Source organism: Neodiprion lecontei, chromosome 5, assembly GCF_021901455.1.
Source record: "Neodiprion lecontei isolate iyNeoLeco1 chromosome 5, iyNeoLeco1.1, whole genome shotgun sequence".
Classification (NCBI taxonomy): Eukaryota; Metazoa; Arthropoda; class Insecta; order Hymenoptera; family Diprionidae; genus Neodiprion; species Neodiprion lecontei.
The window spans coordinates 30,237,860-30,260,391 of record NC_060264.1 but is presented as its reverse complement, the minus strand read 5'-3'; the positions used below and the strand labels follow the sequence as shown (position 1 = coordinate 30,260,391).

Genomic DNA, 22,532 nt, shown 5'->3' with positions numbered 1-22,532 from the left:
CGGCTGAACCCGTTTACCATACGCGTGGTGCTTTGTATTAGTGGTAGCGCAGAGTGAGCGATCAATATCTGTTTGACCGACAGAAAGTAAGATTACCAAAGATCAGCCTTATCTTTCAATGAACAGTTACTACCTACCGCGGAAATTTGCGTCTAGCATGAAATACTATGATGAACTAATGAATTCTTTTGCGTAAATGATGACGGTGAATTCGTAAATAGGTAATATCTTTTCCATTCTCTTGACGATAAAGCTGGGAAAATTAATAAATCCACGAAAAATAACAAATTGACCGACTAGCCTCATTTCGACAGTTGAGAATTTATTTGTTTGCAATTAACTAAGTAATTCTGCCACGTAAATAATAACGTTAAAACTCGTAAAAACGTAATATTTTATCAATTTTTTTAATAATCAAGCTGGGAGCTATTAGAAAAATTTTTATAGGTATCCGTGCGATACTTGAGTAAGCGATAAAACGGTAAGGTATATTGAAGTCGACAATTTATTGCGCTTATTTATATATGTATATACATATGTGTATACACATATACATATATTCATGTAATCATCACACTAATCTGTATATGCATATAATACACATATTTATAATATGCGTTGTGTGTATGATATATACATATTGTGCCGGTGTAGAAATATTATACAAATCCAAAATTTGACCAAATTTTGGAAACATATTACGTTATTACTATTATAGATAATTACTACATAAGAACTGATCGTACGATACTTTATACCTATTATATAATACATATACAAGAGAGCTTGTGGCGTACGTATATATAACGAGTTTATACAAAGCTACCGCATAGGTGCAGCAGATGCAGTAGTACACGTATATAATTACTTCAATATACAGGATACAATACAAATATTATCAGATTTGTTCTTGATTACTATTAATATTATTATTGTTATTATTGTTATTATTATTATTATTATTATTTAATAATCAATTAGTTATTACAGTTAGTTTGAATTAAAATATTCATCAATATTATTTACAATCTTATATTTATATGTATATGTATAGTTTAGTGCGTTTGAATTATGTATCGCGACCTGCACACTTTGGTATTAAGTGAAAATGAAAGGCTAAAGTAAATAGAGAAACGTAATGAAAGAAAAATAAAACAAAACATGTAACAAAAACAAATATTATATGTATAATATTTTACGTATACATATAACATTGGTTAGAATTTGATATTAATACAAGTATATATAACTTATTTTGGGGTTATGACATACGCGTATCCGTAATGGCAATATAATAATATTAATAATAATAATAATCTGTATATAATATATACACTTATATGTATACATGTACGTTATTCGATATTTATACTAAATTATTTCTTGTGCCTGAGTATATTATAGCGACGATATCTTCTCAGTGTTTCGACGTTTGTATGCATATATGTATAGCTGTACATACAACGATTTTCCTGTGTACAAGCAGCGTGTGATTTATGTTTCAGGACAAGCCTCGCAAGCTTAAGATACACATGTTATGTGCATGTTTTAGTGAATTCACGGTACATCTAATTTTGCCAAAATTGATGTATCTATAAACTCTACGAATTACATATCCATGGGTATTAGAATTTCAGGATCCTTTTCAGCTTTGTAACAAATTACTCTGTCAATTGATTATACAGATAAGTTGAAGTTCGTGACCGTGTGGATGCTATGAATATTTGATTTCGTTGGATCACGGTCAGGGTTGGAACCACGCACATTAAGCAATCAATTTTATTTTCTGTACGACGTTTCGGCAGGCCCCGCCTACCATCGTCAGGTTTCTTTAATATAAATAATAACACATTTTTATATGACTTACACTTGTTCACTACCTGTCACGTTAAGAATATTGCACAGCTGGTTAATTATTTATCTCTATTACATCTAAATACTTTATACTGTTTTTAAATTTCATAATGTACATAAACGCCAACGTTTAATATTTTATCTTATTGTTTAAACTACTATGGAAGATTAAATTATTTAAACACTTGTATAAATCGACATTCTTTAACGCTTGCGATGTTAATCGCATGGTGTTCGAGAAGGAAGTGAATACCAACATAACTATACCACCAACCGAACTGTTCTCACGATGGTCAATTTTAACAATATTTGTAAGTCAAGTACCTGGTTACGTATTTGTTTTTGTACTGGCGTGATTGCTTACATAAAATTTTATGCCAATTTCTATTGACAATTTAGAGGACGTCCGAATAGAGGTGACTCAGGTATTGTATGGCAGTTCTTCTGTTGACTGTATTGTTTCTAGATATGTGTATCATTTCGTTGATAAGCGTTCTATGCCAGTTGGTTTGTTTGTCAATTATTTTTTCATTTTCAAAGTCGAAATCATGCCCTTCAACCAATGAATGCTGAGCCAGAGCAGATCTATCAGGATCACGCGTTTTTAAATCATACTTATGATTTGCTATTCGTTTTTTTGAGGTGATGTGGCGATTGGCCTATATAACACTTGTCACAGCCTTACATTCGATTTTATATACAATGTTGGTGTGTTCTAGTATAGCAGTTTCGACTGGCACAAAAGGCTTATCAAGGAAATGTTACACATATCGAAAAACAATAGAGTCAACAAAAGAACTGACATACAAAACCTGAGTGACCTCTATTCGGATATCATATAAATTGTCAATAGAAATTGGCATAGAATTTTATTTAAGCAATTACGCCAGTCCACAAACAAATACGTAACCAGGTACTTGACTTACAAATATTGTTGTTAAAATTGACCGTCGTGAGAACAGTTCGGTCGGTATAGTTATGTTGGTATTCACTTTCATCTCGAACACCATGCAATTAACATCGCAAGCGTTAGGGAATGTCGATTTATACAAGTGTTAAATAATTTAATCTTCCATAGCGGCTTAAACAATAAGATAAAATATTAAACGTTGGCATTTATGTGCATTGTGAATTTTAAAAATACTATAAAGTATTTAGATGTAATAGAGATAAATAATTACCTAGCTGTGCAATATTCTTAGCGTGAAAGTTAGTGAACAAGTGTAAGTCAAATAAAAATGTGTTATTATTTATATTAAAAAAAACCTGATGATGATAGGCGGGTCCTGCCGAAACGTCGTACAGAAAATAAAATTGATTGCTTAATGTGCATCGTTCCAACCCTGACCGTCATTCAACGAAATGAAATATTCATCAATTATACACGCGATATCTGTCACCCACGGTTACCTGTTTGAAAATACTTTTATTTTAACAATTGTGGGATGGAAGAACTCTTAAATATTGTCTGACGATCGATTGACGTTGCACGATTGAATCTTCCCGGAGAAATTGTCCAAGAATGAAACTTCGCAAAATTAATTAATATTATTCATGCCTTGAAAATTAAAATCTCATATTTTGAACTATGAAAGTTCATACAGATCCTGATTCATTAAAGTCCGAATCACCGATCCTTAGTTTTTCGATTAATTTCGCAGAGAAAAACCAATAAGATAATTATAATTAGATCTTGCACTACAAGGTTATACGCAAATCTGTCAAACTCCCACGCCCTTATAAAAAATTGAAACAACAGAGTATCAATTCAAATGTTAAAAGAAAGGTAAAAAAAAAAAAAAAATAACAACAATCAACGAGACTTTCTCGGCGTTGCATACTTATCGCTTTACAACTTTTCGATCAGATTGATTATTTCCTGCAGTTTTCGCTGTCGTACGTTAAAACGTAACAGATGCAACATTAATAGAAAATAATTATAATAATGAGAACAACGAGCCCGCACTTGATTCGCACAATATTCCGTTCCGCACTAAAGATGGTAACAATTTTAAACAGCAGTAGCGCGCAAACACGCACGCACACATGCAAACACACACACACACACACACCCACACACACACACACACACACTTACCTCTATTTCTTCACTATTTACCGACTATAACAGTTTTGGAACGCTTTTTAAACGTTCTTCGCTAGGGCACGCTGTAGGTGATGCACGGTACTATTTCGGACGAGGCTGCAGGTGCGACGACGGCAGAGGATTGGTGGTAGGTGCAACACAAGTTGAGCGGATGGCACTATGGACTTCCTGTGTCGTGGTGAAGGGAGTCGCTGTCGCTTTCGAGATACGTCACGTAGCTATCCGTGCTGTCCGGGTGTTGGCCCATGTCCGGACCACCTCCGCCAGGGTGGTGACCACCCGGGGGTGGTAAAGGGCCTCCACCGCCGCCTCCGTCGCTCATCGGACCGCCAAGCATACCTGGAGGAGGCAGAGGGGGTGGGGGTCCTCCGTGAAGGTCGTAGCCATGCATCTGCGGAAGGAGAAAACGGGGAGATAGTTCGGCTCTAAAGGATTTTATACAGTCGGTTTTTACCGATCAAGTCAAATTTTGCTTATCTTTACTGTCATCTGCGGAGCAGCTTACGCGGTGCATTACTGATGTGAAAACTTGGAACGGTGAACAAAATTCGCGTGCAAAACCTTTCTCCTCCCATTCGTTGAATGTATTACTGCAATTAGCGGTAATTCAATTACAGGAATCCATTTTCTAGCTTTATACTGGGTAAAAGAGTTCCCTTTTTTTTTTTTTTGAGGTTATTTGTGTCTCGCATTGAACACCGAATAACGTCAGCCAACTGAAACTTTTCAAGATAAATAATGGATAGATCGCGATAATAGCCAAAATAAATGATATCGAGTGCAGTTAGTTAAGACTGACTATGGCTGGAACAAGAAAAGAAAAAAAGTAGAAGGACAACGGTATTGAGAGATTCAATATGGCGTCCAAAGGGTTGTCAGCTGATCGGGTAAGGTGAATTGCACGAATACACCAAGGCATGAAAAACTTCTTGTAAGTTTTCGACTTTTTATTTCGTTGCATTAGGTTAATGCATCGTCAAGGTCTATGCGATGAGACACTACTTTTGTTATTAAATACGACTGCGGTGCAATGGACCGCATGTAAATGTATTTTCAACCACAAGGTGGTGTCTTCCACGTTGTGTCCGTGGTGTTGGCGATCGCAATTAATACGAATATTCCAGTACTTAGGCAGTAGTATAGTTTTAATTACACCTGTTTTTATCCAATTCTTATAAAATTGGCCCGCGACTCACCTGCGAGACCAGGTGATGAAACGGCGGGGCGTTTGGATCGAGCCGATCGAGATCCGTGTGGAGGGCGAAGTCTGAAAGAGCCTTCCAGGGCGGTTGATACGCTTGGACCTCGAGGGGCGTCATTCCGATTGGACTTTCGTGGCGTACCGGACTGCTGGCTACCATTGGGATCCCGTGCATCCCGCCGAAGCCCAATTTTCGCCCGTCCTGCAACGGGAAATACTTCGAGCCATTAGCTTATTAAGAAAAAAAATATATAAAAATAAAAAATCCGATTATTGATAAAAACTTCCGAACTTTTTTAGGGTTCGACATGGTGGATTTGAAGGAGGTTTGTTATAGCGCAACTGCTTTGCGCTGTAGCGAGTTTTATAAATCTTTGACAAAAGTATGAATGTTTGCAAACGTTCAAAAGAACCGCACAAGGAACAAATTATATTGATCTGAAGATTAGAGAATATGGATGGGGGTCAAAACTTGGAAAGATCAATGTGCGAAAATAAAATAACAAAGGATCAATTGTTTGAAATTGTTCGAACTCCAACCGAAAATATGATCAAGTATTCGGAAAAGCTGGGTGAAAATTTTTCAAGCACAACAATTTGGCGGATATTGAAAGATGACCATGCCTGTTGAGGATCAAGTATGTACAAGGCATATTGGTATACACATATGACACATAACTTAAACTTCATTTTAACAGATAAAATTATGGTGTTTGACAAGCTCGGGCAGCGGCTCAGAAATGTTCTTGAAGCTCTGAATGCCTGGCGTGAAATAGCGTAGGTATAACATACATATATCAACTACAAACTTCTACACTGGGATCTCGGAAATATTGTTTAAAAATTTTTGACAAGCTTAGCTGTCAACGCTGACACTAAGTCAACATAATCGGCGTGATTTCGCGCTTGTGATTCCATTTCTGTTATACACGTGATCGTTTCTAACGCTGATCAGATGCCGAGCATCTTTAAACGTCCAGCAAAATGCGGTCGTGAATAGTTTAGTTATAATTTCACTCGCCGTAGACGAAAGTCCGAAAACTCGGCATTCGGCTCAGGAAATTCACAATTCTTCGTCGCTAGGGTTTATTCTCAAAGATTATACTCGTTTCGGATCCCGTCGCAGAATTGCGTGAAAAAAAGTTTATTACCTTTTCTTGCTGCATCTGTTGCTTCATGGCGATGGTTTTCTTCTTGTCCTTGCACCGTTTGTTCTGAAACCAGACCCTGATGACCCTGGGACTGAGTCCGGTCATCTCGACGAGTTGTTCCTTCATCAGAGCGTCCGGTCTCGGATTCGCCGCGTAGCAGGTCCTCAAGGTGTGTAGCTGTTTTTCGTTAAGCACCGTCCGCACCCTGGTCGGTTTCCCGTCGGATCCACCGCCACCTTTGTGACCTCCAGATCCTCGAGGTCCACCGGTTCCAGCCTTGTGAGACCCGCTTTCTGACCCGGAGTCTGTAAACGAGTGGTAAACGAAACCCCGAAAATTATTTTCAGCCAGAAGTTATAAGTCAAGAGCAGCTGGCCATTCAGGCTACATCGAGAAGGTAAGCCGCGCGGCGTTTTTGTTTAGTCTCTTTCCAGTCTCTTATACACACTATTTTTCCTCTTTTACCATTTCTTTGGTCTACTCTGATTTGAGGCGAGCCGAGGCTGCGGCGGAGAGATGTTAGTAGAGTAAGAGGAGAAGGCAGGAAAATCCCACCGGTAAATTGTCAATGTCCTAAGCAAACTGGATGGACGAGGAACGAAGAGCCCTAAAGCGTAGAGAGGCTCTTCACCTCTTTCGACGTGAAGCTGCAGCAGTGAACAGTGGTCCTGTTGCAGGGGGCGATCCGGATGTCGCGCAACTGACTCTGGATGCAGAGAAGAGCGGCGAGCACTGTCGACCACAAAGCTTTGAGATTGTCCCGCTCTGTGTGTCCAGTTCAAACACACGCTATCGTGACAACAACTGGTACAGCTCCGAGAACCGTGTTTCTGATATAATGTGTATCGCAATCGACATCGATGACTCCTTTACATTTCACGAGTACAAATTCAACCTCATATACCCAACGATAAGTCAGCAGTATCGATTTATACCATCTCGTGCACGTATGGGGCACAGTTTACTTCGTCTTGTTATACCAGTACAAGATCCGTGTAAATGGGCATTGTGTCACACGCTAAAGTCCAACATACCGGGCTGATAAACGCGTGAAAATCTGATAAACTATTAACGTTATAACATGCGCCAATTTTTTCCCCTCTTTGTATCATCGCTACATTAACGACTCGTACGAGTCGTATATATATAAGGCGACGGAGCATGCAGCCGCTTTATGGTTTTGAATCTCGTCTCTGCAGGACCGAAACTTTGAGATTAACAATGGCACGTACACCAGTGATGCCGGACCTGCTTCTCAAGCTTCTGCTACTGCTGCTGCTGCTGCTGCTGCTGCTGCTGCTGCTGCTACTCGCTGTGAATCTACAAATAAACGTGAAAGTCGTGCGTCGATGTGTGCCCCGGTAGTTGGCAGGGTGGTGCTACATTTGACACCTCTCTCCCATGCTCAGCGTTCCTATATACGCGACTCCGTATCGCATTAATCGTTCGGTCCAGTCAAAATCCACATCCTGGGCTCATCTCGGTGGCATGTGAATCCGGTATGAGAAGGACGTTCGGGCAACGGGATCAGCCACTCGTCGAGCAAAACGAATTCAACGATTCCAAAGATATCACACGGCTTCTCGGTCACGTAGCAATCGCGCACCTGAAGCCGGTCATTCGTTTTGATCTTCCTCGCGTTCCATACGAGAGGACGATTTGAGTTCGAACGGAAATCATTGGCACCAGACGCTTCTCAAACAATGCAAAGTTAGGTGGGTAGGTAATGATCGGCTTTCGAAACTGGAAACCCGTGAACCTGAGCATTCTGTATGCACCTTACACACTGTTTTCCCCCGTAAAGTACCATAACGAGGTAGGTACATCCTGCCTGGTTGATCCAGACAATGTTTATCTCCGAACACTGTGTGCACACATTTGTAGGGTGTATATTTATGCGTACAGATTATAGGTACACAAATTAAGGGTACCTGCACACATACGCGGCTGGAGGGACGCGTGGGTGCAGAAGAAGCTGCTACGCGCCTCGGCCTAAGGTTTATAAGCTCTTTCGAGCATCCAGCATCATCCCGATTAATCCCTACTTAATCCCTTGAGCCGTGGAAGGTCCGGTGGTCAAGCCTTTACGCCCGGAGTAACTCCAATTATCAACACCTAATTATTCCTCCTGATCCTATCGCTATGGCCACGGCACGAGCTCCGCACTTCGATCGCCGATGTGCAGGGCCACCCTGATGGTGCGAGAACGTGATCCTGCATTAGCCGAGGTGTCGGCTCCCTCGTTTGATCATAACCCGTACCAATTACTACATGCCAATTTCGCGCCTCAGTCAGCTGCGCGATTCGTAAGTGGAATGAATTTTATATGACGCGAGCATGTTTCACGCCTTTTTCCATGCGTGTTTTTCATACGCAAAGTACCCGTTTCTATGTAGACGTTCGAGTTAGTCTGCGTATACGCATGCGCGGAGTACAGAAAAGATCACTTTTCAGTTCTAGGAGTTAATGGGCATGCGCTGTCGCGAACTAATCTGATATTAAGCGACCCTGACATCAATTTCGTTCATCAATATAAAGAATCATGTGCAAGAAGAAGGCAATACGATCTTTTCGCCTTGCGTATTTGCAATATTTGGCTTCAACTTCACCTACGACTCATGTTAGAAACTTACGCTCGGCCCGAAAAGACCGAGTTTGCCTTCTTCTTACACAATATACTGCATCGTGCGTGAATGTATGACAGCGCTTGTTTTAATTCATCTCTTCAATTCAATGTCCGTTACAATTTTACATTTAATATATAATTGTTTATCTTCTTTTTTACTTACCAGACATCGAACCGTCGTTCGGATGGAGGTGGTGGTTGTTGTTCGTTAGGGAGGCGTTGTTGTTGTTTTCGCTACCGGGGACTCCTCCGGGGCCAGAACAGAGCTTGCCACCTTCGAGAACGTCGTGGTCGTGGCGACAAAAGAGCCCGTCGTGTCTCAGGGCGAATTCGTCGCCGGGTACCAACTGCCGCATGCAGGCTGAGCACCGAAAACACTCGATATGGTAGATCTTGCTCTTCGCCCGCATCACGAAATCGTTTTTACTAAAGGACTGGCTGCACTTGTCGCATTTCGTACCGAACAACCTGGCGGAAAACCGGTAATTAAATATCATTCATGATCGTGTGTGATGGAACATAAATACGCGAGATCATTATAACTCCGAAGAGGATTCTCTCAGGCAAAGAATAAGCGCATTGCGTACACAAATCGCACTAAATTCAAAGCTTTGTCACTAGAATCTCATTAGAGAATTTAATAAAAAGCTGTACTCTTCTTGTACCCAGATCTTCTTATTCCTTTGCCAATAACATATAGATTATTTACCATGCCTTTGTCGAACTTATTCACCGATCGTCGGTGTTAGCTTTGGCTTGGGTTGGCAAAAGTTGAATGTACTTATGAATTGAGCGTGCACGGTTTCTCAAAACGCGTCTATCGCATAATTTGGATTTAAAGTCACATGTGAGAAGCATACGTCTTTTATACGTTCCTTTTATTATAAACACCCACAATTCAACGTCTGATAAAAATATCTCAAGACGACCGATTTGCACTATGTACATTTGTAAGTATCTCAAAAACCGTCCACGTCACATAGAAAAGAGAAACTCAACTGACGTTTGATTTGGATTTTGGCTTCATCGGACGTATTATATTAAGCATTCTGAGAATTCTTTCGCGTTGTTATAAATCTGAATTTTTACGGTGCTACGCTGACTTCAATCCGACGGACAAAAAATCTATTTCGAGAAAGAACGATACCTTCTCATGTAGGATAATAATCCATTAAACGCGAGGTTAAAACTTTGGTTGTTAAACAATTTCCGAAAATAGTATACTTTTCTCTGCCGGATATGTCGAAACTGCGAATGATATAAAACGTTTAGCTGTCTAAAGTGGTGGTATACATCGTCCATATCTCTGTGCATTATATTACTTCTCTTATAGCACGTGTACACGGTTTGTTTTTACTCGATCGCATATAGATATTGAGAGAAAACAAGAGTCGTACAGGCAGGCATAAATACGGCGGGGGTGGTTCGGGGAGTTTTTTAACCGATCGTCGCCTATACGCATTATACGCATAACGCCGATAGGAAAAGATACATTTTGTTTATTTGAATACGTCGTTGGAAGGTCGGACGCATATCCGACAGCCTAAATCACCACGAGGTCCGCTGCCACGAAACTGGGTAACGGACACGCGTTTGTTGTTCCTGTCCTCCTGTCTCTCTGACTCGAAACTTCGGCACGGCGTGGGTGTTCCTTCTTCCTCGGCCACCCGCGCTATACATATATCGCCTTATCTCCTATTACACCCTCCCTTCTACTCGCCTGAATCTCTCTTTCTTTATTTCTCGCTTATTCCCACTCAACTATAGCGTGCTCGGTTTTTCCAATCCACGTCCCGATCTCCGAATCTGAATTAGCGAATTATAGGTAGTCGCCCATTAATCACTGTCATCATGAGTACTCCATAAACAGTCAAGTACATTATATTACGTCACTGCATCCATATACTATAGTGTGACAATTTCTATCGTATAATCAAATAAGATTGAGGCACTGCGCCTGAAATCGTTTGGAAGAAAATAATGGATCAATGAAGAATAAAATTTAACCACTGATACTCTAAATCGCAGAAGCGTCACAATTGTATGATCGTTTATGTACTTATAATCGCGTATATTTCGGGACAGAGAAAAGAAGGCATTTAGGAGTAGGTGCAGGAGTAACTTTGACTGAATATAAACGCAGAGTATGCTACGGATCATATGATTATAGTACGTACTTGACATAGTCTCGTTTGCAGTAGGTTTTCCCATCGCGTACGAAGCAGGTACAAGTTTCGTCTAAGAATTGCTGGCATTCGGCGCATCGCAGACACGCCGCGTGCCATTCGAGGTCAGGTGCAACTCGGAGTATCCATTGGTCGTGTATCCGTCCACCGCATCCGACGCAGTGGGAAGTCCTGCTTGCTGAAATGTAGAATATTCGAATAATTACGGATAAATTTATACAAGTGGTAGAAATTTCACTGGGCACACCTACGTGTCTGATTATGAGTCTGCAGCTAGCATAATGTGCCAAAGGAGAACCTATCAGGCTAATCACCGTCATCAATATCATCGTCGTGGTCGTCGTGATGAGATGCAGGATAAACGAGTCACCTTGAATCATCGACGTTATGTTACAGAATCGCGTGTGCATGACACCTATGTGAGACCGATCGCAGGATCTGCGCAGTCTGCTGCCGATGGTAGGAGAGAAGGAGCCGAGTGAAGAGAGTGAAATCTACGTCTGGACACGTTAAACGGATTGAAATCGGACATCGCGCCTAACATATATCGCGGTGGTTTCACTACTCGAGTGAGACTAGACCCCTATGTGCATGCGAAAATGAAAAAGGTAAACGTCAACGTGAAGGAAAACCTGCTCGATGGGCGGAGTGCGTGAGGAGCGGAGAGTTCCTAAAGTGGTTATGGGCGGAGTTATGTGTCCAGTTCCCCGTGCCGCTACACCGCTCATGGGCCTCAAACTCCACCCTCCGGAGGCTCTTCGGCAGAAAATCTGCGCCAGCGTAGAACGAGCCTGTGCTCACAGTCTGCGTGCTAGTGTGAGTCTATGCGTGAATGCCATCAGATTCGAAAGCCGCGCGGCGCGTGCGCGCACACATGCGCCCTTCGTCTTCTCAACGCTGCGCTGTAAGATGTGGATTGCGAAAATGCAAGCCTGCGAAGAGCCGCACACCGGACTACTAGCTCTATATCCGTACTTGATCCCTACTGGCGTTAGAACAGTTTTAAAGGTCGCTTTGATTTCAGGGTGAAACAATATGCCGAGATAAATAGTGCGAACGAAATCTATAATGGAAATTATAATTCGAAAGTCTTCAATAGTGCTTCCTAGAGATAGTTTAAACCATAAAAGTATAACAAAGGCACTTTTCAAAATATCGTTAAATCATTTCTACGAAAACATATCCCAGTACATACATATATATATATATGTATATATGTAAGGCTCAACATTGATCATTATTCCATTTGCCGGACTATGAAAGGGGACACTTTGAGAGGGGGGACCGGTGTTTCTGTAGAGAGATTTTTTGTTTCGGGGCACAGTTTACTTAGGGTTTTCAAGTATTATCAGGTGAGAGTCAGGATTTGTGAGACGCCGGCTCTCATAGCTTCGGGCAGTTAAAGTAAAAGCGATTGTTGTCAGGTACAAACTCCGTAGTTCGAGGAAGAACTTCGAAATTTGTTAGGAGACATTCTGTAACTGATCACTCACTAACAGATTGGCCAACAATGTACATTTACAATTTGTTCCCGAATTTTGTAATTATAGAGTCACTGTGTCAAATTGCTAATGCTTTTGACGAACGATCAGATCTGTGCTTAAACGTTTTCTGACAGGTTTTACTTTGACTGTGCATGTGTACCGATATACGAGAGAAAAACGTCTTCAGGATCGATCTCACAACTCTTTAAAGATTAAGTACAACGATTTAATTGTACCTATACCAGCACGTTCCAGAAATTTACTATCAAATTCACGCAGTATTTGCTTTATACTAATCCACGCATTTTCGGTCAGAAAAAATTTGCAAGTAGTGCTGAAATGGATCGAACAATATCAGTGCACAAGTATAATTTATGAATGGTATTTCGCTTGGTTAGAAATTTGATGTGATATAAAACAAAAATCAAATCAAAACAACAAATGAATGTATGATATGAACGGGCGTTAAAAACAATTACAACTAGACATAAATATCGCCTCAAATGATTATTACATATAACAAAAAATAAGCGCGCGTGAATTTCAGTCAGAAGAATTGCTCTACATTTCTTTGAAACTTAGCTCTCAGGCATTTCTGATTTTCGAGAATATATGTGTAGTAATCGAGATGACAGTCGGAAAAAAGCTTCAAGAAACGGTTTCACAGTAAATCACTGATAAATCCTTTGAAAAATCCATCTATCTTGACACGTAAAAGTACAGAAACAGAGTGAAGTAATAATCAAGATGAATCGAATATTTGTTGAACGCTTTGGTGTAAAAGGATTCCCGAGGTTCAAATATTTGTTATAAAATACCGCAGATCAGTTTCAAACTTACACATTTGTAGTAATGAAAAAATTTCAAAACTGTTTAACAAATATTCGTAAAGTGAATTCTAATGCTGGCACAAGATACTTGTGATTAAATTTGTAACAGAAAATTTTCGATGAAATTTACAAGCTTGTAACTCACATACAGGAGGCTTAGAATTTATTAACGATACTCTGTAGTTTTCTTAAAATATCATTGAGTATAATATAAAAGTAATAATCGAGCTGCTCTCTGAAATATAATGGCAGTCGTGAATCTTGCATAGTAAATAATAATGTAACTTCCAACTCTCGAACATTAGTATAATGCATAAAAGATATCTTTATCCAGACGTAGAATAAAATATCTATTCAAATACAAACGTATGATAAAATTTACTTGCGCGAGAAGAATTGATGTGTCGGGTTTAAATAAATTATCGTTGAATCAAATAAAAAATTTTATCTTCCAAATAAATCAAACAAGATTTTTTTGCGAGTTCATCGTAACTGCAGTGTTAACTATTACGTAAGTACGTCACCCTCAGTTTTTTGAAGAAAGATAGATCTGCCGAAGAAATTCTGTTTTTAAATTTACTTTAGCAACTTCACGCCTGCAAATATGTTCCATAAATATTGAAGCATATTAAAAAAAAAAAAAACGAAATAAGAATTAAAACATCAACTGCAGAGTTTACTCAGGATATACCATCGCTAAAAATGCGGCTTCGTATGAAAACATCTGTTCATCGCCTGACAGCGACTATAATATCAATCTCAAAAAGATACCAAAGAGTTTTGAATCGATACGTGAAAATGGTATTCATTGAATTGTAATAGCAATATCGTTAAAAAGAAGTGAGACCGAGTCTCTCGCTGGTCACACGCAAAGCTGTGTACCTACTTATCTTCAAGTTGAAAGTGCATATTACACTGCCATGCAGAGAAATTAGAAAATTGAGAACACGGATAAAAGAGAACAGTCACCCGAAAGTAAATTATATTTTTTGACAACAACGTTAAGGATATCACTGAGAGAAGAAAACCAGTAGATTTTACTCAAAACTATACGAAAAAAGGTACGCATTAATGTTCTTGGTCAAAAATACCCGTGTCAAGAGCTTTTCTTTTTTTTACAATAAATAGAGTAGATTTTCCAGAGCAAATTCTGCATTTTACGAGGTATATTTTACCGATAAACGTGATGTCACCCACATATACTGCAGTTTTGAGTAAAATCTACACTTTTATTTCCTCCGTGATTAGACGAACAAAGACTATTCAAATTTTTTTTTTAAAGCATAAACTTCGTTGAAAGAAATGCTATCCTCTGAAATGCGCGGTGACTTACGTCGAAACGATCATGAACAGCGGTTAATAGGGGATGTAATAACCTCGGATACAAGGCGATTGAAGATTAAGATAAATTGTCGTTGTTGTATAGCGACGTTGTGTTGCGTTCGAATGGTTGGAAGGGAACGGGGGGGAGGGGCAATCGAAATGATCGTGCAGTGTAATATGAAGATGGCAAAAGGAAAGGATAATAATTAGCGGAGGTGTTAATGAAATACCGAGCGAACGCGGTCGGCGTCGGACACCCAAGTCGGCGTCTGTGAACTGCTAACCAGACATTCCTGACACGCGGCTCGGCGCCGATCCGGTCACCCGGCTGTCCCCGGCCCTCCCTCACGATCTATATCCCAAAAATCTTCGGCCCTTAGCCCCGGTGGTGCCGGGGTGAAGATAGACAGAGAGAGAAAAGAGAGAAAAAAAAAAAATATGAAAAATTTTATACAGACCCTGCAAGTTCGTGAAACTGCTGAGAATCACAGACGTTTTAATCCGAAAATTTGAATACCAGCAGATTCGACTTATAAACAATGTCGCCCATTGTATATCATACTTGTACATGTACCTATGTTACGTACCAATAAGGGTTGGTATAACGAGGAAAACAAAAAACAAAAAAAAAAAAAAATAGAAACAAAAAGAAAAACGTGAGCGCGGTTGAAGGGTAGAAGATATACTCTGTTGGGTACTAAATTTAGGATGTACGCTTAAATGAACCAAAGGTTGTCTTTAGATATCCCCGTTAAATTTATGTAGGTGTTGGTCGAGTCTTTATCAGTGGCCAGCATTCCTACGCGTCCTGGCGGCGTCCTGCCGGCGCCCCAGCGTCGCCGAAGAGCAGGTTCTAATTCCTTTGACTCAGTTCTGCTTTAATCTTTTATACTTGTATAATGTCGGGCGCGAGTCCGAGCTGCCGGGTCACCGGCCATTCGGTGTGTTGGTGACGCTGCTGCACCGGGAGACGCCGAAAGATATATACACGGTTCGATCGAAAACCGCTGCTGCACCTGATCAACCGCCGCAGGACTCTTCTCCGATCCCCGAAAATCGGTAAGTTTAGTAGAAACTCCGGAGACCCTCGAAATCGGACCCTGATCCTCCGGATTCGCCGCGCCAATTAGCGTCTGTATGCGTTATCTCAACTTAGATCCGACGATTCGATCTACGATTTTTTTACCCTAACCCTAAAAAGAAATAAGAAAAAAAAAAAAGAAAAAACAACTACAGTACGTGCGATAATTTTCGCGACGACTTTGGTAGGCAACGATTAGACCTGAACCGTCAGCCCGTCTTACAATACAATAGCAGGTATAATTACTCGTTTTTTCTCTTCGCAGCAGCTCTTTGAGACCTTGTAAATACCGCAATAATTGAAGGCCGGAGGTTCATTTTTTTCTTGTCAAAAAAACCCCGATAGGATCGCGTAAATGCTCTCGGATCAGATAAAAGTCGAAGAAGAGTAAGCGAAGGCGCTTTGCAAAGCCGTAAGAGCCCGCGTAGTCCGGAAGTAGTTCGAGCCTCGTTACCGTGCACCGGATTAAAGCCCGCAATTAGCGCGGGGATTCCCTGGGTTGACAGTTACGGTTTAAGTGCAGGGCGATTCCTCTCGCATTATATATGGAACGTGCCCGCGTTCGCATAACTATATAATTCCAACGATCTCTAAATTACCGTTGTCATTTATGTCTAAAATCAAAAATGACACAATATTATACTCTGAAGGCGATTCGGGTGTTTTGGAAAGTGTCGACAGTGACAGAAAGCAGGCGGCTCAATCCGACCGAGTGTCCAATGAATGTCCTCGGACATCCGGGTCCCCGGTTTAAGGTTTGAGGTTTAAGGTTACTGGCGCTTGACCTGCGTCGAAAACGGACACGAGGCCTTTTTTCCGGTAAAAATTTCGAGGCCAAAGTTTCTACGACACCCTCGAAACGGCGCTTACCCTTCTTAGTCCTCAGGCTATACCTGGCGTGCAGTCAGCGTTGAAAAATCCGTGTATACTTTTACGGTGGCGCCTATAAGACCGGCTGATTGCATCGAAACACGGAGCGTCGCTATTTCGCCTTCCGTCCGTGAGACATTATAGCCTGAAATTCTCCATTGTTTAAGGAAAAATTTTCGAATTTCGATGAGGATGAAATTACGCGGTGCTTTACGCCAAGGCAAAAGAATTTATTTATTTTTTTTCCTCTCTCTTCTTTTTTTTTTTTTCTTCATACGCATAGAATAACAATCTATCTGGGCTTCGTACCGATATACATCGAGAGAGTGTTCAGGTATTTATAGAAATGATGGAGCGAAGATATTCGGCTTAGGCGAGGTGGAGTGAGACAAAGAAAAGTCTGGTACAGAGATATAAGATGTTCGGGTGTACGGGGGCTAAAAAACCAAAAGGAAAAACGGAGCGAGAGAGAGAGAGAGAGAGAAAGAGAAAGAGAGAGGGAGAGAGGCTGCGGGCTTCCTTCAGCCGGATAGCAATATAGGCCTAATTCAATTGCAGGCCGCCGCTCCGCAAACACTCATGATAATTCAATCAGGCTCACCCTGTCCCCCGCCTTATACCCTGCAGGGCGACCCTGGTCCCCGGCGGAACTTGTGTTCCCCTCGGCTAGCCGGCTCGGTAAAAGTCCCGTGGCCGTTGCTGCAAGCTTCGAACATCGCCAAGTTTGTCCCTCTCTTCCCCCCCTCCCCCCCCCCCATTCGCAGGCACACGACTCGCGAACCCTGCTTAGAAGTGTGAGGACATGCACATCGGGCATATCCGCATGCTACGTAGTGCAGTTCGAGTATCGGTACAGTATCGGTGCCCCTTAGGTGTAGGTAGAGGAGGGTGAAACGAAACGGTTCCGACGATAATCTTCGGATGAGAACATCTGCACTCTAATCGGCTGATCATACTCTAGTTGTTTCGTTGCATCTCGGTCACCCCTGCAGGACGCCGTGTGCGTACCGTGAACCGAAAAGTAAATCACCCACCCCGGACTATTCGCGGAGCAACCCTCGACGCGTAAGTATAGGTATACATGTGGCGTGTATGTGTATGTGTGTGTGTGTGTGTGTGTGTGTGTGTGAGGTACAGGGTACCTTATACCGAGTCAGAACTGTGAGTCTACTGCTCAGTAGCACTTTGCCTGATTAAATCGGTTCGCATTTCTAGGAGGCATGGGCACCCACGCCTGAACTATGTGCTTGGATCTCATCCCGAGGATCCGCCGCTCTATAATTGTGAACTACTATATACGCCTCGTCGTTAATAATCGCTCGGGGACAACCGGCTTACGCAACTGTATCGGGGATAATAAGGTGGTAAACTGATCGCTTGGGTATTGTAGTTGTAATATGCCACGCGGTGAGTGGTGCCAGCCCTTTGTATTACGTTCCGAATTTTAGTTGAACTTTGTCGAGAATTCTGCTATTCACTAGGCGGGTAGTTTTGCCTACGATACTCTGATCGTATCCGACTGCATACGTTGAAAACGATGACAACAAGACTGATGATTATTTTATTTTCGAACCGATGAATTGTTGCTGAGAACGATTCAGCTTCCCCTTTTACGTTGATCGGTATTATCGTATCGTTGGTATAGAATATCGCTGACGTAACGCTGTAATGAATATTCTGATGTGAATTTCGTATAATGGAATGGAGCTTTTCCTCTACGCAGGCAGACGGTTTACCTGGTCCACCTTGTGCCAATGGAGAGTCGTGGATGTTGAACCGACTACCAGCGTGAGATCGTTACAGTACAAGGTCGTGAATTAAACGACCGCCGATCAGGTTTGCAAAACCGATCAGAACCCGATTGATATACGCTACTCTATAATGACTTCGAGGTATGCATGGTGTGGAGTTGTCTAGCTGCTTGCAAACCAAACGGAGAGCATACGACGGGCGTAATGTTTTTTAAATATATATATACAGTGTTGCATGCGGATAAGGCAAAGGGTATACGTACTTTGGGACAAAGGGTCTCCGGACTCATCTTGAATTTTGACAGGCGATATTTTTAGGGACCGTGGGGGCCCCTGCAGGCCCAGAGGCCCGGGACCTCCGCCAATGCTGGCCCTCTGCATAGCGCTGGGACCCCCTATTTCTGCGCTTCTCACTGAGCACTTCACCCGATGATTAAATCGTTGATTTGTAATTAACGGTGTTCGACGGTACTTGGTCACTGTTAAAACACCACTACTCCGATAATCCAGATCTGCAGCTTTGTCTGATCTGCACTTGTAATTCACGATGGGCGCAATAATGCCGACGATGTTGATAACAAAGTGTTTAAATTTCGATTTCCAAACAACTGATCACCGGTAATCGGTGAGTCGTGTGAAGATAATCTATATGATCAATTGTATCTTGTACCGAGCATCTGCTGTCTTATTACGTCGATAATATTCGAACTCTTCAGTCGTATGTGATAAAAAGTTGTAAACAAAAATCTCCGCACTGAGTAACAAATTGTTGTGATAAAATTATACGTTAAAAATTTCACTCTTCACCATCAGAACTCAGCAGTAATTAAAACATTCCTACATGTGTCCTTATAAAATTGAACAATTACAAAGTGAACATGACGAATTACAGCACTGCAGGGTTTTGGTAGTTGAAGGAAATCTTGAAACATCTCGTGCACGTTTTTTCTTCTTCTCATTATTTCGCTTCCGTCGTTGCAGTTAAATTGCACCCCGTTACTGAACAAGGTATCAATACCAGGTACTGCACCGCCGAGGGAATGATCGGATCTAGGTTCACGTTCACGCGTTTTAACTTATAAACTGGCGTCAGCTGGGGCAAGGAAAGGTGGTGGTGGTGGCGGTGGTGGTGAACTTTTTTCGCGTTGCACCTTGGATTTCGGTTTATCGTTAGTTGCTGACTACGTCTCTCCGCCGGCGTAACTCGACGCACGTCAGCCCCGACAAAGTTGACAGCGCGGGGCCCAGCGAGGCACTGAAACCGTTTGGCGCCTACCCGCCCACGACCTGGGTTTCCCCCACGAGAAGCCTTGGCTCCGGGTCGGTGAGCAGCTCGATTTCAGGCGCGTTCAGCAACTAGCCGCACACAGCGCGGGTGGCTGTTTCCACGCCTCCTCGGATTCCCATTGGATAAGCTCTCCGATCCAGCAACAAAATGGCCGACTCCCTAATCGATTACGTATTCCGGCCGGGCTCCCCGCGCCCCTCGACTCCCTGGGGAACGGGGAGCACCGCGCCCACGGGGACGACACGGGGTTGGGCTGGGTCGAGGTTTGGGCTGGGCTCCAGGCTCAGCCTCGGCTTTCCTGGGACTCTTGACGCACCTGAACACCGAATCACGATTCTCCGACTTACGCCTTCCAGGATGAAAAAACGGGAGCTGGAGAACCGGGACTTCGTACAGTGGAAAAACCCTGCACGCTTGGGCTTCTCCTGCATCAGTCAATGCCGTTTTTTCTATGCTCCGAGTATCACAAAGTAGTAGCGATTAACTGACGTATCGAAACACGGAACGCTGCTTCCGGTTCGAATGATAAATAAATTTCATATTTTCACAACCCTGTAACGTACATCCACAGCACTACGCTGTGAGTATGCAGCTACACGTTGTACTAGGTAATCAGTACTTCGCGATAGTGTTGATTCTCTTCTATTATACCCAATCGAAGTCAAACTTATAGGTCTCTTCGGAGCTTCTAAATTATGCGGTGCAGGTACATGCCCATCGGCAACGAGGATGATGACGATTATACTATGTACACGAGTGTTTACCGTATTCACACACGCGGGCAGAGTCCAGTTAGATCAATCGACTGTCTATAAGACCATCGGGAAGATATTTTGCTGTGACGTTATAGAAATATGTAAATATATAACGAATTTTCGCCTATCTATGATGACTATATGACTTTCGTGTACAAGAGCAATTAGAATTTGAGAAGAGACGCGTAATTAACATTCAATGCATGCACGTACCTTGGTCTCCATAACATGGTTCTCTCTTTCTCTCTCTCTCTGCATGAGTCGTAGTCGATGGAATGGTGTGGTTACCGTTATCAGTTTCGACTTTTTTGCGGAATACAGGTAGCCATATTATAGCTTCGCGCGAGTTAAGGAACATTAAATTCTCTGTGGCCATGTCTGAGCCAGCAATGTAAACGATTGAATGATGGAAGCTGATAATTATTGGAACGTGTTATTCAACTCAATGTCAATAAGATCTCGTTTAAAATGTCACGCTACGATCATCGTTATATTGATTATTCAGCCCGTACTAAACGCGTCGGATTTATTGATACTGGTTTTCGATGGAACGCAAAAAACTCGTAAATTTTTTTCATTCCCCAAATCTACGTCCAGACGGTGTCAAGTGTCTGCAAAATAAAAAAAAGGAGAAGAAACGGTAAGCACGGTAGCGCATACAGAAATAACAAGTGTCAGGATCGTGTCGGTTCTAGAATCGGATTAAACGAACTAGGCATATACTGGATTAGAGAAGAAATAGGATAAAAAGAATTTGAAATAAACTCAGAGGAAGAGGGAGTCACGTACTCGGGCTTAACTCAACACCGAAGACAATCTACAACATTAGTAACGAACGTCACATAAACCTTCCGGTCCTAGGGAAGATTCAGCATCCGAAATCTTTGTTCATCAAAGTTTCAATCACTCAAGTTTACTTAAGTTTACTTAAGAATGTGAAGTAGAAAATGTGAAGGGAAAGAATTTTGCTTCGAAATCTGAGATTGATTGATGATTTCACAATTTAAATTGATCAGAATGAGCTTCTGGCCTCACCTGATCGTTTTTGATTCGTTCGAAAACTGATTTTAACGAAGATCATTCAACCTTCAGCCCAGTCGATATTTTAGAATCGTCCCTGAGTCAGCCATCTTTCTATAGTCGTTGAAACAAAGAACGCATTAAGAGGTCAAGGTACGCTTTATTTCTTCTCATAACGTCACGTCCACGTCCAGGCGATTCTCCTGCAGTTGGAATATCCTTACGTTAACCTCACGGCGAATATTTTTGATATCGCGTATCGACGAATCGCGAACAGATCGAGCTCCGTGCCCTGAGGAATCGTTTGAAAGTTTGAAACAAAAAGGTAGGTAGCGTCACTTCTTCCTCGGGCATACCGAAGTAGCTGGATTATAGATTCGCTGAATGTATTCAGGGTAGTACCTACATGATTTTTTGTCTCCAGAATCGCGCGCAGGTTCCCCGAGGGGTTGTGGGGGTTCGAGGGGGGTCTCACATGGCGAGGCACTCGAGGCAGCATCTGCCCGGCTGCCCGATGATAGCTTTGTCGGCTTTCCGCTCCTATATACTCGCTGAGCAGCTTAAGAGGCCCTCTTCTCCGCTGGCTCCTCCGGCTCCTCGCTGCAGAGCCTGCTGCAGCCTCTTAGACTAGGCTTAAAAAAGAACGTGAAAAAAGCTTGAAAAAAAAGAATGAAAATAAAAACGAGTCAGGGGTGAAGAGATCAGAGGGAGGAGAGGAAAAGAAACGGCTTTAAAAGGAGCAGTCCGAGACTCGCTTGCGGTGTCCTCGATGTGAAAAGTAGCGCCGAAGACGTGCAATCACACTAATCCCAAAACTTTGCACGGATACTTGCTCCGCCTGGCCATGAACCATGCATCGGTTAACATGGCTCTTGGCTGCTGTGAATCCGGCCAAGTTTTTGGCGCTTTTCATCCTGTTCATTCTCTCCTTGAGGTGATCATCGGGGCATGATGCAAGTGGCAATTTTATTCCTGCCAACACTAGCTGAAGTGGTTGTTCAACGG

General features: G+C 42.1%; 1 protein-coding gene across 3 annotated transcripts; it reads right to left on the bottom strand.

Annotated features, from left to right (window-relative positions):
- Nucleotides 1-335: 335 nt before the first annotated feature.
- Nucleotides 336-19,721, bottom strand: LOC107221673 (insulin gene enhancer protein ISL-1). 3 transcript variants are annotated; one of them, XM_015660751.2, is made up of 6 exons: nucleotides 18,728-19,721; nucleotides 11,117-11,303; nucleotides 9,103-9,407; nucleotides 6,314-6,618; nucleotides 5,158-5,379; nucleotides 336-4,352 (listed from the first exon to the last, which is right to left on the bottom strand). In XM_015660751.2, exons 1-6 carry the CDS (start codon nucleotides 18,843-18,845, stop codon nucleotides 4,119-4,121), a joined length of 1,371 nt encoding a protein of 456 aa, XP_015516237.1. In that variant the 5' UTR covers nucleotides 18,846-19,721; the 3' UTR covers nucleotides 336-4,118. The 3 variants fall into 3 exon arrangements, with proteins under 3 accessions (XP_015516237.1, XP_015516236.1, XP_046596386.1); XM_015660750.2 differs by having other exon boundaries at nucleotides 337-4,352; nucleotides 5,158-5,364; nucleotides 18,728-19,720; XM_046740430.1 differs by lacking the exon at nucleotides 336-4,352 and adding an exon at nucleotides 4,467-4,551.
- Between the last annotated feature and the right edge of the window lie 2,811 nt (nucleotides 19,722-22,532).